We start from the raw sequence: 15,100 nt of genomic DNA, 5'->3' as shown, positions 1-15,100 counted from the left end.
TTTTAAAACCATATACTCTAGTCTATGTTAACTCATCAAATTATCCATGAGACAATGTTAAGATTTTTGACTTCATGGACTCATTGAGACATGGCCCCGATATGTTTCAGCCCTGAGCCTGGCGTCTTTCAAGGCATTTCTCTGCTCCTCCAGAAAGTTGTATGCCACCTCTCAGAGTTGAACCATCAGGGATCAACAGTCAATATGTTTTAGTATCAGAACCTGAAGACCTTCGAGGACTCTGAGCCTTCAGTCCACAGCAAAGAATCCAGACTAGCTATGCCTGTGCCAGGCATCCTCGGTTTCTTTTTAGCACCAATCGTTAAGAATCGCCGTAGACCTCCCTTTCTTTCATGTACAGTGTTTCTTACGATTGGCCAGTCTCTTCAGCAGGCCTTCTTCTTTCCCATAGTTGTTTCTCATTTGTACAGTGACCTTACTGACAAGCAATCGCATCTAGCTCATAGCAGGTAATAATTATACTAGTCACAGATGATCTGGAAAGGCTTTGCCAAGCTTCAGTGGCTCTATTATTTTACTATTTCCCAGAATGCATTCCTAAACAATATCCACGTGGAGTGAGCCTGTGACGCTGTTGCTTCTTACTGCACTTTCTTTACAGATCAAATCTCTGCAGAATCTATACTATGTGTTTGTCTTTGAACTAGCCACAGGAAATCTAGGCATAGTGTATATTATTTTCTATTCTGACATAGTTCACACTCCATAAAGGTCATTCTTGAAAACTATGCTATCAATTGGTTTTTATTATTCTCACAAAACCATGCAACCATCAGTACCATGTTATTCTACACCAGTTTCCTCACTTCCAAAACCAAAGCAGTCACTCAAACCATCAACTGTCCTCCTTATTCCTGCCTGTCCCCACCAACCTCTCACCCATTTTCCACCTCTCTATGGGCTGGTTGATTTTAGATATGGATAATTGAGTATGTGATTTTTTTTTCTGTATCTGGTTTCTTTCACTATGCATACTTGGAAAGTTTATCACTTGGAACCATATATCCATGGCACTTCATTCTTTTTTACAGATGAAGTCTTTTAGTGGATGACAAGGGGACTATCCGTTTGTCAGATGTATGAATTGCTGTTCTACACATTCATGCACAAGTTTTAATATGGGCTTGTGTCTTCATTTCTCTCCTGTAGATACCTAGGAGTAGAATTCTTACGGTGACGTTACATTCAACTTTTGGAGCAAATAATCAGGTTGTTTTCCATTTTGCTTTCTTACTGCAGTGAGGCTTCACAGGAGTGAGATTGTCAGTGTTCTCTAAATGAGGTAAATGATTCTCTGGTAGTTTAAAGAATTTTTAGTATTGTCGTTATCTGCTAAACATCTAATATGTAGGAAGAATGTTGCAACATCTCGTTTTTGTCATTTCCAAAGGTGAGGAAATTTAAAACTACGAAGTTTAAAGGGAGCCTATAAAGAACTGTAAAGTAGCAAGGATTTTTTTGGGGGGGGGTCTCTGAGCTCCAGGGTTCCTTACTATCCTTCCAGGTGTCTCTCTGTGTGTCACAGTCTGTTCCTGGCACAGACAAGGTGTGCTTGCTGCCAAGGACATGACTCCTGAGTGTCCAGTCCCAAGAGCATGCTACACAATCCTTATGTAGGCAGGTGCAGGCCCTGTTTCCAACAAAGCTGACATCTTAAAGCTAGGGTGGTCTGATAAAGGCTACCCTGACCTCCGCCCGGGCCTCTAGACTCTCGGGGTCCCTCTGACCTCAGCTGCAGGGGTGTCTGTGGCTGCGCCAGACTGCAGGCTTGGGCGGCATTCTCAGCATGCATGCAATCATCTTCTAGCCGGCCTGCTCCTTCTCCCCAGGCCCCGCAGGGCGCGCGCGTGAACGCAAGCGCGCCGCCTAGTCTGCGCGCGCACGAGAAGCTCGGGCAGCACGCGCTCCCCCTCCTGCCCCGCCTCCCGCGGCCCCGCCTCCTCCCCCTCCCGCGCCCGCCCGCCGCCCGCCGCCACTGCCGCCGCCGGAGCTCTGTAGTATGGCATCGAGGAGAATGGAGACCAAACCTGTGATAACCTGTCTCAAAACCCTCCTCATCATCTACTCCTTCGTCTTCTGGGTGAGTGCCCACTCCTGGCTGCTGGCCGGGCCACGGTCTATTCGACCGTGTGGTGATGCTCTTAGAAAGGTGGAAGGAAAACCCAAACCCCAAACCCGATCTTAGCCTGTGGACAAGGAGACAGCCGCAGGCTGCTGGGTCGGGGCTGTGAGATGGTAGGGTGCAAGTCTGGGCTGCTCCAACCCTACAGTTGGCCCGACGAAGGCTGAAGTGGGTTGTGTGGTGGCGGTGGTTGCAGATTTTACACTCTTCCAAAAATAATTTTTTTTTAATGCATTGATTTCTTAAACTTGCAGGACAGGGTCAGCCCCTGGGGAAAGTTGAGTTGAGGATTTGTCTGTTTTCTCTTTTTGATTTCTCTCCCACCTTACCAGCCAGTTTTGGGTGCCTGTTGGAGCTAATGGAGCTAACCTGTGGCGGGCTGGGAGAGGGCGCAGGACGACGGGGTTAGATCTAAGATCCCGGACTTAGTCCCAACCCTGCAGGGATGTGGGAGAGAGTCGCCAGGAATCTTCTGCCTGACTAGGCAAGGGCGATCAGTCTCCTAGGCGCACTAATGCGGGACAGGCGCCGCCACCGGGTGGAGGCGCAAAGGAAAGGGTCTTACATAAGCCAGGGGTATCTTTGGGCTTCCACCGCGACTGGGTCTTATGGCCCCTTTCAGGTTTTTTTCCACCCTTTACTGTTTCCATCCGGTTATTATGTTTTTCTGTGTGAATCCAACCTGCAATGCCCAAGAGGAGGACCCCTACCACCTGGTGGCTGCGGTAGCGCCCCTGTTCCCCACCTAACTGGTACTGCTACTAGTCCTTGAGCTCAATGCAGAAAGGTGACGTCAGCCCTTCAGCCCAGGCCCGCGAAGGGCTGCGTGGTGCACCTCGCTGAGGGATGTGCCCTTCTGTGCGCAGGAGGAGGGAAAAGAGGAGGAGGGGGCTCTGGGCTTATGCCTTACCTCATCCTATTTGGAAATTCATGGAATCAGTGCAGGATTGACACTGCAGTGATTTTATTTGCAGAGGTGGGTGGTACCTAAAGACCATTCCCAGTTCTTTTTCTCTTCACGTAGATGCCCACCCCAGTTCCCTCTTTCCACCTCAAGCCACAGCCACCCTGCAAAGGAATGAATACCTGCCACGACCACCCTGGCCCTCCGCAACACCATAATCTGGGTCATTCCAGCTTCCAACGCAGTCATTTTGAAATCGGAGTCTCTGTTAGAAATAGATAGATAGATAGATAGATAGATAGATAGATAGATAGATAGGAGGAAAAGAAAGAAAAAAAGAAAGAACCAGGATTGCCTTTGGTTGTTTTCCTCTTCTTCTCCTCTTCCTTCTTCTTCTTCTTCTTCTTCTTCTTCTTCTTCTTCTTCTTCTTCTTCTTCTTCTTCTTCTTCTTCTTCTTCTTCTTCTTCTTCTTCTTCTTCTTCTTCTTCTTCTCCTCCTCCTCCTCCTCCTCCTCCTCCTCCTCCTCCTCCTCCTCCTCCTCCTCCTCCTCCCCTCCTCCTCCCCTCCTCCTCCTCCTCCTCCCCTCCTCCTCCTCCTCCTCCTCCTCCCCTCCTCCTCCTCCCTTCCTCCTCCTCCTCCTCCTCCTCCTCCTTTTTCTCCCTCCCTACCCCAATATTAACCCTGTTTTTGCTTCAAAAGTGGAGCACAGTAATGAATGAGGTAACTATATTCAGATTGATGGTAAACTGGATAGTTTTCAGTAGCCAAGACAGGAGCTGAGATTTATTACGGAATTTTCAAAAGGTCCCTAATGCTTTCAGGCTTTTCCCTGCCAGTGCCATTGGCGATTCTTCAGGTCTGGAAAACCATGGAGTGAGGCGACAGAACAGACCAGGAGCTCTGCAGCGAGATAGGTTAGCAAGCCTGAGACAGTCCATCACCTAAGCCAAACATAGAAGCTGAGTCTTTCTGGAATGGAAATGACACAGGTTGGATCGTGTCAGTAACTGTGGGCTAGCTATACATTCAAGGATCTTATTGCCTGAAAAAAAAAAGCAGCAAATATTTGGCGGTGACGGACCAACTTCGAAGAAGCCATTGCCTGGCGCTGGTTTAGCTCTTTATATATCTCCTTAAGTCTGTTTCTGTCTTGCCCTTTGTTATACACTCCCTGTCTGTTAACTGGAGTAAGTCTATGGGTGATTATCTTAGGCTCCTGAAAAAGAAGGTTTATGGTGCATGATGAAGGAGTGCTGTTTTAGGGCATTTCTGAAGCCTGATAAAGGAGGAGGTATTCCAGGCTTCGTTTTTTTTTTTTTTTTTTTTTTTTTTTTTTTTTTTTTTTTTTTTTCAGATGGATTATTTAACTCTTTTTGTCTCACCCTCCTCCCAGTCCAATGACTCAGTGCCTCCTAAAACATCTGAAATGCTCACTGTGTTGTATGCCCCTGAAAGTTCCTTAGGCTGGCGTTTTAATGTATTTTTTGTACTTTCAAGATTTTCATATTCTTAAATATTTACCCAGAGTATTTTCAGGAGTTAAAATGGGATTCAGTGATCATTTCAGACTTCACAATCAAAGGAATGAGATCTTTCCAGAAAATAGGACATGGGGAGGTGTTGTTTTTGTTAATGCACCTTAAATGATATTTTGAACAAAGCAGCTTTACTGATATATAATATATATGACATAGGTCACCCATTTAAAGTATGGTATACGCATACATGCTTAACATAGACGTAGTTTGTATTTTTGTGTATTTATTATCGTTTTAGTGTATTCACAGACTCAGCCATTACCACAGACCATTTTCAATTGTTTCACCTTCTCTGAAAAGAAACCCTGTCCTGTTCCTTTACCTCCCATTTTTTCATCTCACCTGCTTTTCTCCTGCTGTCAGTCCCAGGCAACCATGAATCTACTTTCAATTGCTATAGATTTTACTATCGTGAACATTTCATATACTTGAGGTCATGTGTTTGCCCCTTTGACTGGTTGGTTTCAGCTAGCATGAGACATTCATGATTCATCTGTGTAGTTAAGTCTGTGTAAGTGCTTCAGTTTTACGGTCAAATAGGATACCATTTTGTGAATACACTATATTTTATTTATCTTTTTGTCCACTGGTGGATATTTGAATTGATTTGGGCACTTGACTGTTATGGATGATGACATTATAATGATTTGTGTGCCATTTGTGTGTATTTACCTCTATTTTCATTGTTTTGGCTGTATATCTGAGGAGCTTATGGAATCATATAAGTCAATGGTTAATTGTCTGAAGAATGGCCATACTAATCTTCCAGAGCAAGGGTTCTATTTTATATTCAACAGCGAGGGTTCCGTTTTCTCCATATGCTTGCCAGCATTTGTTACTAGCTGACTGTTTAACGAAGCCATCCTGGTACTTGTGCATCTATATATCTTACTGTGATTCTGCTTTGAATTTCCTTAGTGGATGCTAAGGTTTCATTTTTTTAAATGCTTAATGGTTGTTGGCCACCTTTTGAAAAGATACATATTCATATTCTTTGACCATTTTATTTGGGTTATTTATATTTTGATTATTACATTATTAATTTCTTCTATATTCCAGGTACAATCTCCCATTAATATGAAGATTTTGCAAACATCTTTTCCATTTTGGGGGTTTTCTTCCCCTTAGCTGTCTTTTGACCTTTGGAAAAAATATAATATAATATAATATAATATAATATAATATAATATATACATATGTGTGTGGATGAATATACACATATATGTACATATGTATACATATTTTACATATGTATATGAAGTAGAAATAAATTAGGTTTTCATTTGTTGTATTATTCATGCTTTTGTTATCACATGGAAGAATCCTTTGCCAAAGATCACAAGTATAACCTGTTAAAAACTGCTTATAAGGGTTATTTCTCAATTGGATAAATAAAATTGATATACGACTATTTCTTGAATATCTAGTACTATGTCTGGCACATGGTAAAGTACTCAAATTGTTTTTTACATTTCTGGACTTATGCCATGTAATAGAAAAAGAGGATGACCTCGCACTGTTTTGTGGGTAATGTGGAGAGATGATTAGTCAGAGTAATTTCCATTGTGTTCTCTGTAAGTTGTTTTAACTTGACTTCTTTTACTTCAGTTTAGGCTAAGGGGTAGAAGGTGCTTCATCTTAAAATGATATTAGGTTAGTAACATCAAGAAGTACTGGCCTGTAGCAAATCAGATTACTGTTATGAAAAACGGATGGCTTTTATCTGTATTCTTTTGTTTACAATCATTCTCCTTGCCGCTGTGTTTTGATAAAGCTCTGATTCTCAACAGGAAACAATTCTTCCATATTTGCCCATGCCTAAATACTTTTTTGGTTACATTTAGAGTGGGTTCTACTGGCAGTTAATGGGTAGAGATCACAAGTGTTGCTAAGCAGCCACCTGATGACTCCTTACAGCGGGTGAGCTCTGCCCAGTATTTGGCTCAAAAGATTAATAGTACTGGTAACCTTTATCTTATTATAGCTGAGTAGTAATAAATGCTATGAAAAAAAGTATAGCATGATATGAAATTTACTGTTTCCCCACACCACAGAATGTTCAACACAGCCACTTTTAAGAAGAATAACCCATTCTCTATGGTGTGTCATAATTGTTTATTTGAAGATTAAAGGTAAGTGGGTCTTCACAGATTGTGTTTCTAATGGATGGGACGGTTTTCCTTTCAGTGATATCTCCTGAATGCTAAGTGAACATATTCTAACTTTGCTTGATTTGTAATGTTTTATTTTCAGGTTTTAGAGGAGGGAAATACCAAGGAGCAAGTTATTCTCTGCTTTAAAGACTAGACATAGTATTGCCTGGTAGTTTTCCTGGGAAATATTTACATTATGAAGAAGTGAGTTTAAAATAAAATATATCAACTACCTCTATCTTAGTTATTAAACCCATCACAGCTGGGGAGAGCTTTCAAAAGTGCACTATTTTGAGTCTGTTTACTCTGGATTAAATGTGTTCTTTCTATTTACAAGTCGATAGATGACTAGGGGACTTAGGGACTTGCTTGCATAATAAAGACGGTTAAATACTTATACTTTTGTGATCTCTTTTGTCAGATATTTCTGTTAACTGTAATTTAATTTAAGTTTGGATAAAATATTGATTTTGCCCTATATAAAACTAAGGCTCTTATTTTCATGAGAAATCTAATTCAAGGGCAAACAAGAAAACCTAAATATGTTACTTACCAGAGAATTGCTTTGATTTATAAACTTCTATATAATTTAAATACTCATCTGAATTCTAAGGTAAGATTTAAATGGACTAAACCACATCTGAACAGTATTGTGAAGAGAAATATCCTTTGCTTCATTTTAATGTCTATCGGGTTTATCTGATTGTTTAAGAATGTAATTAGCTTACTAATAGCATTATTGAATCTTTCCACGGTAAAAAATCAGTGATTTCTCTTTTCCTTCATAAACCATCATTAATCATTTGGGAGTAGTTTTAAAACAATATTTTTTCTTTCTCTTTATGGAGCAACTTTCAGTGATTAAATTGAATAAAAGGGGGGAAAATCTTAAAGAGAAGACCCTAGTGTTTACAGAGTGCTTGAGATGGGTACTTACTCTTGGCAAAATTGTTTCAGTTCAGGTCAGTTAATATTGGTTGAATGTCTGTCATATACTAGGTATGAAATAAATATTCTAAAAGATGTCGTCTGTTCATCGCATATGCTTGTCATTTTAGTTGCATTCATTAGTAATACACTCACTTCCAAATTGTTCATTTTTAGGTCTTATCTGTTGTCACACTACGGAAGATGGAAATTTAGTTCCTCTGTCCCCTTCCTTTTCTTTCGTAGACCCATTTTTCAGGGATGTCGTTTTATCAGTGGATGACATATAATTTGGTTAAAGCAGTGGGCTGTGAGTAAGTGACTAGTAAATCTCTTCGTAGTGGAGCCATGTAGAATGGATATTATGAATCCTTACACAGCTTTTTGATTTCTCTGTAGTTAGCAATCACCTCACTTTTTTTTTCCTTTGCATCTAGTATATTTATTCAAATTCATTTCCATATTCTTTTCAATAATTCTACATCTTTGCTTAGTATATCAAGCACTTCATGGGAACTTTCTCTGGCCAAATGTTGTAGACATTGTGTTGGCTTTCAACTTGAATTAATATTCTCTGGGCATCCACTATGTTAAACCTACAAGTTCCTAGACATTGGCTTGCTCTATTTCTTGATTCTTTTTTTCCTCCTTCATTGTGGTAGAGCAAATTTTTATGTAGTTTTCATTCTGGGAAAGAAAACATGGGAAGTCATATGTTGAAGTCTTTCCAAATTCAAAACTCTTATTTGATGCTTACATTTAGCTTGACAGTTTGGCTGCAGATATAATTGTTGTTTAGAAAGCATTTACCCTCAAAACTTTTACTGTCTACTTTCTACCAAAGAGTTTTTGTTATTAATGAAGGTAATTGAAAAGTTGGGTATTATTATGGTTCTTCTTCAATCCTGCTTTTCCCCCCTTTAAAAGTTTTTATTTTATTTCTTGCATATTCACAATGCTCTGGAATTTCTCCCTGAAGATATTAGGAATTTTAATTTTTAAAAAGTGTTTATTTTTCCATTGTGTTTTAGGGTGTGCTATAATCACAGATTTATGGGTTGCTTTCTGCTAATTATTTTATATATGTTTAAGGGGTTATCTTAAAATACTGGGAAGTTGTTCCCATTCTTGTTGCTTGTAAGTTGTGTGACTTTGTTGGGCTAGGTGAATCTTAGAATCAAGATCAATACTTCTTTTCACTTAGATTTTTGTTGGTCTAATCAGATGACTTACAGATGAATCTTTTCGTTACTTTTTGAAGAAGAAGGTAGAAATATGACAGACAACACATGCAGTATACAAATGTCCACTGTGCTTCTGTTTCTAGGTCAAAGACTTTCTGTTTTACTCTCTAAGGACTGAATCTCTGAACCCATGGTATAATGAGAGGAAAACTAGAGACAGGAAGTTGGAGCTTTCCCAATTGCTCCTTTAAAAGTTTTATTAGCTCTTTCTTCTTTCAGCCTCCCTCATTCCCTAACTTCAGTTCCCAGGGTCATCTGGAGGTGCTTTGGTATAAGTTCCTCTATTCTGGGATTGTTCAAAGTGACTAAGATATTGTTTGTTAGCTCTCGGGATATCAATATGGTTGTCTCTTCCCATCTCTTTGTTACTGTGGGGTTTGAAAAAGATCCTTTTAGTGTCACATCAGAGGACTTTTTGGAGTTAGCCAAGATAAATGAATGTGTTCAATCCATCATCTTTAGCTGGAAGTTCTTTCTGTCTATATCTCTGCTTTGCATGCTATTAATTAAATAAGCAATTGATTCTGAGTGATGGAATAAAAAAATGGAAATAGTTGGACTAGCATAATAAGTACTGGTATAAACACACACACATACACACATGCACACATATACACATAGAGTTAGACTGTCTTAGGTATGCCATGCAAGTACTCTATCCTATTAGTATATCTAAAAAAAAAGTTTGGATGAAAAGGAAAATATGCTAATTTGGAATAGGCTTACTAAGGCATAGACTCTAAAATATCATCTGGTTATCAGGAAATGTAAAAATAGGGATGAAGCCCTGAAGGTTACTGGAATTTTTTTCTTTCCTTCTAATTTCTTTCCTGATAGGAAAAGACTCACCATGGTGCTTTCTGACTTAATTCAGACTGTACTAGACTAACTTAATATGGTTGCATAAGAGTTTAGCATATGATGTTTGTATGGTAGGAGGCTTGATGTTAAACTATTCTTTTTATGCTATTGCAGTGATGGGCATGCATATGATAATCTAGAATATTCTCTTTTTCAATCAACTTTATTTCCCACATGCACTACAAAGTTAGGGCATGCATACTCTCTTCTACAACATCTGGAGAATATTAAGCCATTTCCATTTAGAGGTTGCTGAATTTTTGTTGAAATCAAATGAAATTCACTTTACTTTAATCTCAGCAAGAATTCTTGATTTGACCTTACTGTGCGCTACATTGTGATGAGACATTTGGCTCTTCAGCATCATATCCTGTTTGAAGTAAGCATCTCAGAAGGTGCTGAGAACCGGAAGTCATTTGTGACTGTTTCTTTGCTTAAGCACATTAAACCCCTGAGATTGATGACTAATGCCATGCCAAACCAACACTTTAAAATATCTTCTTAAGTTTTTTTTACTTTGGCCAATTACAGCAGCTGATAGAAGCTATCATCACTTCATAGTAGCAAGCAGGTCACTGAATTGACGCAGAAACTTCTGTTGGCTCATTATCCCTCTTGCTGGGACAGAATGATTTTCATACTTGGCAGAGCATTTTATTCCTGTTTATATAGCGCCTAAATATTCATCAAGGAAAGGATGAAAGGGAGGGGAAGTAGAAGAGGGTTTTTGTTTCTCTTTTTTTTTGTTTTTGTTTTCTATTTTGGTTTCTGATCAATAGAATACGTAAGCATTTTAAACAATCAAATAATAAAATTAAGGATCCTACTTCTCCCAATAAAGTATTCTCTTTAGGGCTTTTTTGAAGGTGAGTATTTCTCATTATAATCTACTTTAGAAGTTTCTTAGTATCCAAGTTAAGAGATGATTGGTTGGGTCTGGAACAGATACTAATTGAGCAACATAAATCAGTGATTCTTAACCCATTTTTCTGTCAACAAGAACTGCCTTCAGTTTTCCTAATAAATGCCTTTACTATATTCTAAGATGACATGATTCAGTTGTTCCAGTATAATATTTCTGAAATAAGTGATTTCAGAAATTCAGCTGTGCAAATAGGATCAGATTATAAACCCCAAACCATAAAGACACATAGTAGCTAACACAGCAGGCCATTTCATCTTGAGTCTCTTGGATTTGGAGGTAACTAGGAAGTGTCCAGAATGGGCTTGCTACCTGACTCTTCTTTGTCTGGAGCAAGATCTATAGTGCTTCCCCCAAAACTAAATCAGCTTTGTCACCCTGAAGAGACTACACTTACCCGTGCTAAATAAAACAATGCTTATCTACTCAACAAGGGTCTTCTTACTGGCATTTATTTAGTTGTTGAAAGTAGAGGTGCCTCACAGTAGGTAAATGGAAGTAAAAGGACAACTTGCACAAGTGGCTTCTTCTATTATGTAGGTACTTGGATTCAGATTCAGTTGTTCAGGCTTGGCAGCAAATGCCTGTACCTGCTGAGCCACTTTGCCAGCCTATCAAAGGTATTCTTCAAGCACACATTACCAGTCATAATTTTGAAACCTAAGCTAAAATTTGAATCTTAATTGATATGAAGAGGGGCCTGGGTTCTGTACATTAGGATGAAAACTTCACAAAGTGGCTCTGATGCCTGCTTGGGCTATAGCTATTAATTATATAGAATAACTTTGATTGTGAAGTTTTCGTATGTGGTTATAATGTACACATTTTTGTTTGTTATACCCACAGAACTGGGATTTTGGTAAACATTCCCAGATGAATCCTTAGAGATAGAGCTCTTCCTGTTCCAGGGGAAGAATCTATTTCTGTTCAAAGTAGTTTTGAGAAGTTGGGAAGAATTCTCTTATGCTTCTGTCACAAGTTGTGACATAGACGGGGGAGATGGTTCAATGACAGGGGACAGGGACTGCTGTGAAGGTATGAGAGGATGGCCTAAATTCAACCCCCAAGCTCTGTGTTAACACCTGGGTAATCCTGACATGCATTTGTAATCCTGTTGCTAGGGAAGTGTTCACAAGAAGATACCTGAAGCACACTGGGCAGCTACCTTAGCTGAGTTAGTAAGCTCTGGAGCAGAGGCAAAACAAAACACCATGTCTCAACAAAATAGGGTAGAGAACCACTAAGGTACACACCTGCTGTAAGTTTTGGAATTTCACATCCATGCATATACATTGACGTGTATGCTTATGTATGTACACATGCAAATACACAGACACACAGATACACACAAACGCGCGCGCACACACACACACACACACACACACACACACACACACACGGCCATCATCTAATATGTAAAGCAAAAAGATGAACTCACTACTTACCAAAGGGGGGAAAAAAACTGTGCTAGTCAATCGTAGTTTATAACTGAAACATATCTTTTGAGCTGGCTTCAAATTTGTGTCTCTAAAGTGCCGGGATTAGAGAAACAAGTCACCGTACTAGGAAACCACTATTATTTATGATTTGGTTTATCTTTCAAATGCAGAAATACAAAACATTAAGATGGAAAAAGGTAAGATGATCTTTTATGACTATAGTTGTTATATACCCCAAATTCCAGAGTCTAGTAACAAAAAAAAAAAAAAAAAAAAAAAACTAAGAGAATGTGATATGCAGGCTAGATATAAGGTAAGCATAAAATATTAACTGCCTTTCATTAGTTCATCATGCAAGCCTTAGAAGAAAAATGTAGTTCCTTTGCAGCACCAACAAAAATCATGACTATTGCAGAAAATAATGTTAATAAGAAATGTCAGGAAGACTCTGATATAATGGAATGGCACGGAAATGTCACTGAAAGTAAGCTCTGAACAAAGTGAAGGAAACCTGTGTCTTCTTGAGTTGGGAGATGTAATATCATAAAATTACCAGTTTTCTAAAAAAAAAAAAATGTTTGATGTATATTTTCACAAAGAATCGTGGTAGAATTCTGAGAAAGAAGGGTCGTACTTGATTAAATTATATTGTTATTGTAGTAATCAGATAACTGAGAAATTAGTAGGAAATTGGGAAATAGGTACCTTATGTGTTAATAGAATATATAGCTAGGGGCGACAATGAGAACCCTATACAATTCCCAGTTCCTGGCATTCATGCCTTTGTGCCACCCTTTCTCTTTCAATGCTAGGAGGATGTGTGACTTGCTTGTAATAGAATATTATAAAGGTGATCAAATGTGCTATACAATCACATTACCTAGGATTTTTACTTGCCGAGAGACCATGTCTCTTTCTGGCTTCAAAAAAGTAAGCCTACTTGTTGAGAGCTGCTTTAGGGAGAGGGGCACATAGTGAGGAATTGTGAGTAATACTCCACCTTGACAGCCAATGAGAAAGTGAAGCCTCCAGTTCGGCAGTATGTAAGTAACTGAATGCTTCCCACAATTGAGAATCTTGGAGACAGATGCCTTCTGTGGCTTGAGAATCCTGTGAGCCCTACCTGACACTTTAATGAGAGTTTTGTGAAACCAAAGGCAGAAGATATTGCTATCCTGTGCCTAGATTAATGACCCCACACAAATCTAGGGAACAGTAAATGTATTTTGTTCCCGGTATCTATATTTTGACATTTTGAGTATTATTATGAAATAGTACACAGCGTAACTAGAAAGATACTAGTCAGTATGGTATAGTGCTGGTTTATAAAAAAGTAAATAAATAAGAGGGCACTGAGGAGTCCAGAAATAAGGACATACCTATATCACCTACTAAGTGAAACAATGTTCTGTCTAGTGGGAGAATGCTAGTTTTAAATGCTGTTGGTATTACTAGATATAGAAAAGTAATTGGAGCTTTTGCTTAAATGATATAAACATTTTCAGTCACCTTAATTGTTCAAATATAAAATGAAGCAAAATTACATTTATATATAAAATATAAAACGCATAATTTTATATAGATGTGAGATGTAAAGCCGGGCATGATGGCACACACGTTTAATTCAGCACACTTAGGAGGCAGAACAAGGCAGATCTCTGATTTCGAGGCCAGCCTAGTCTATCAAGCACATTTGAGGATCTCCACAGAGAAATCCGTCTTGGAAAACCCAAAAGGAAAGAAAGATAGCTTTCTTCCATTTTCTAAATTAGACACTGAGAAGCAAATAAAACATTGTTATATTTAGTTATTTTTAAAAAAGTATTTAACACAATTGTAATAAAGCCAACTAAACTGTGGTGAGGTCAAAAACATGTGCCAAATGTTAACATACTGCTTTCTTCATTTAGACATCTATACAAAAGCTCTTATTTCTAATGGATATCTTATTTTCAATATAGATCAATGACACTGGTTTATGACCAGCGCTAAGTACATTCGAGGCATATACTCCAGAGAAACAGTTGGCACAGCTTTACTGTACAGGGCCAGAGAGTAAATATTTTTAGTTTCACGGACCACGCATCTAATTAGCACCAGCAGTGTTAAATGAAGCCGGTGCAGCATAGATAATAACATAGATAAACGAGTAAGGCGCTATCCCAACCAAGTTGTATTTACCAAGCCAGATGGACAGCCAGATTTCATGCATCAACTGAAATTGATTGACCCCTTATTATAGGATGCAGATATAAAGGAGGTCTAGCCCTTACCTTTGATTATAGTGTAAAATTTACTATGGGCCAGTGAGAGTGGGAACGAAGCAAGCCTCACATTTTCTACATTGGCAAAGGCTACTTGGATCCCGATCAACAAAGTAACCACTACAGTATTTCAGATGTGACTATTCCAAAGTAAAATGTGCTGTAAGTGTTAAATTCATACCAGATTTTGAAATTCTAGTATGAAATGCAAAGCATCTCATTTTGTTTTGGTTGCATGTTGAATTGGTAATATTTCATATATATATATGTATATATATGTTTAAGAAAACCATATTAGTAAGACTGAATTATATATAATTTTAACTTGAGTGTTGTTCAAATATTTAAAGCTATAAATGTGAGCTGGGTATGGTGGTTCGTATCTATAGTTCCTGCATTCAGTCAGATTGCTATGAGTACAAGGCTAGCCTAGGCTGCAGAGGGAGTTTCAGGCCAACATGAGCTACAATGTAAAGACCCTGTCTTAAGAGAATATGGCTTGACATTGTCTTTTAGATAGCACTGAACTAGAGGTGGTATAGGTGGGACCAGAATGAGTTCAGTCTTACTAAAAGGAAGGTGTGTGTTTGATCTAGGTAAGCTTGGCATAGGTTTTATTATGGGTTGGCTGGGACTGGCTGGCTGGCACAAGGGATACTTCTTCATGGTTTTGAACATAGATGAGAGCTATACACTACAGGTCT

At 38.8% G+C, this 15,100-nt stretch overlaps 1 protein-coding gene across 1 annotated transcript in view; it reads left to right on the top strand.

Moving 5' to 3' along the window:
* Positions 1-1,991: 1,991 nt before the first annotated feature.
* Positions 1,992-15,100, top strand: part of TSPAN7 (tetraspanin 7) — a 103,561-nt gene continuing 90,452 nt past the window's right edge. Inside the window, exon 1 of the mRNA XM_080910659.1 lies at positions 1,992-2,101. Within this exon, the coding sequence (XP_080766785.1) occupies positions 2,021-2,101 (81 nt within the window). The 5' untranslated portion in view covers positions 1,992-2,020. The remainder of the gene's footprint in view (positions 2,102-15,100) is intronic.

The sequence above is a fragment of the Micromys minutus genome (genome assembly GCF_963924665.1).
Source record: "Micromys minutus genome assembly, chromosome: X".
Classification (NCBI taxonomy): Eukaryota; Metazoa; Chordata; class Mammalia; order Rodentia; family Muridae; genus Micromys; species Micromys minutus.
Note: the sequence above shows the minus strand (reverse complement) of the source record. Positions and strands in the feature narration are given on the sequence as shown.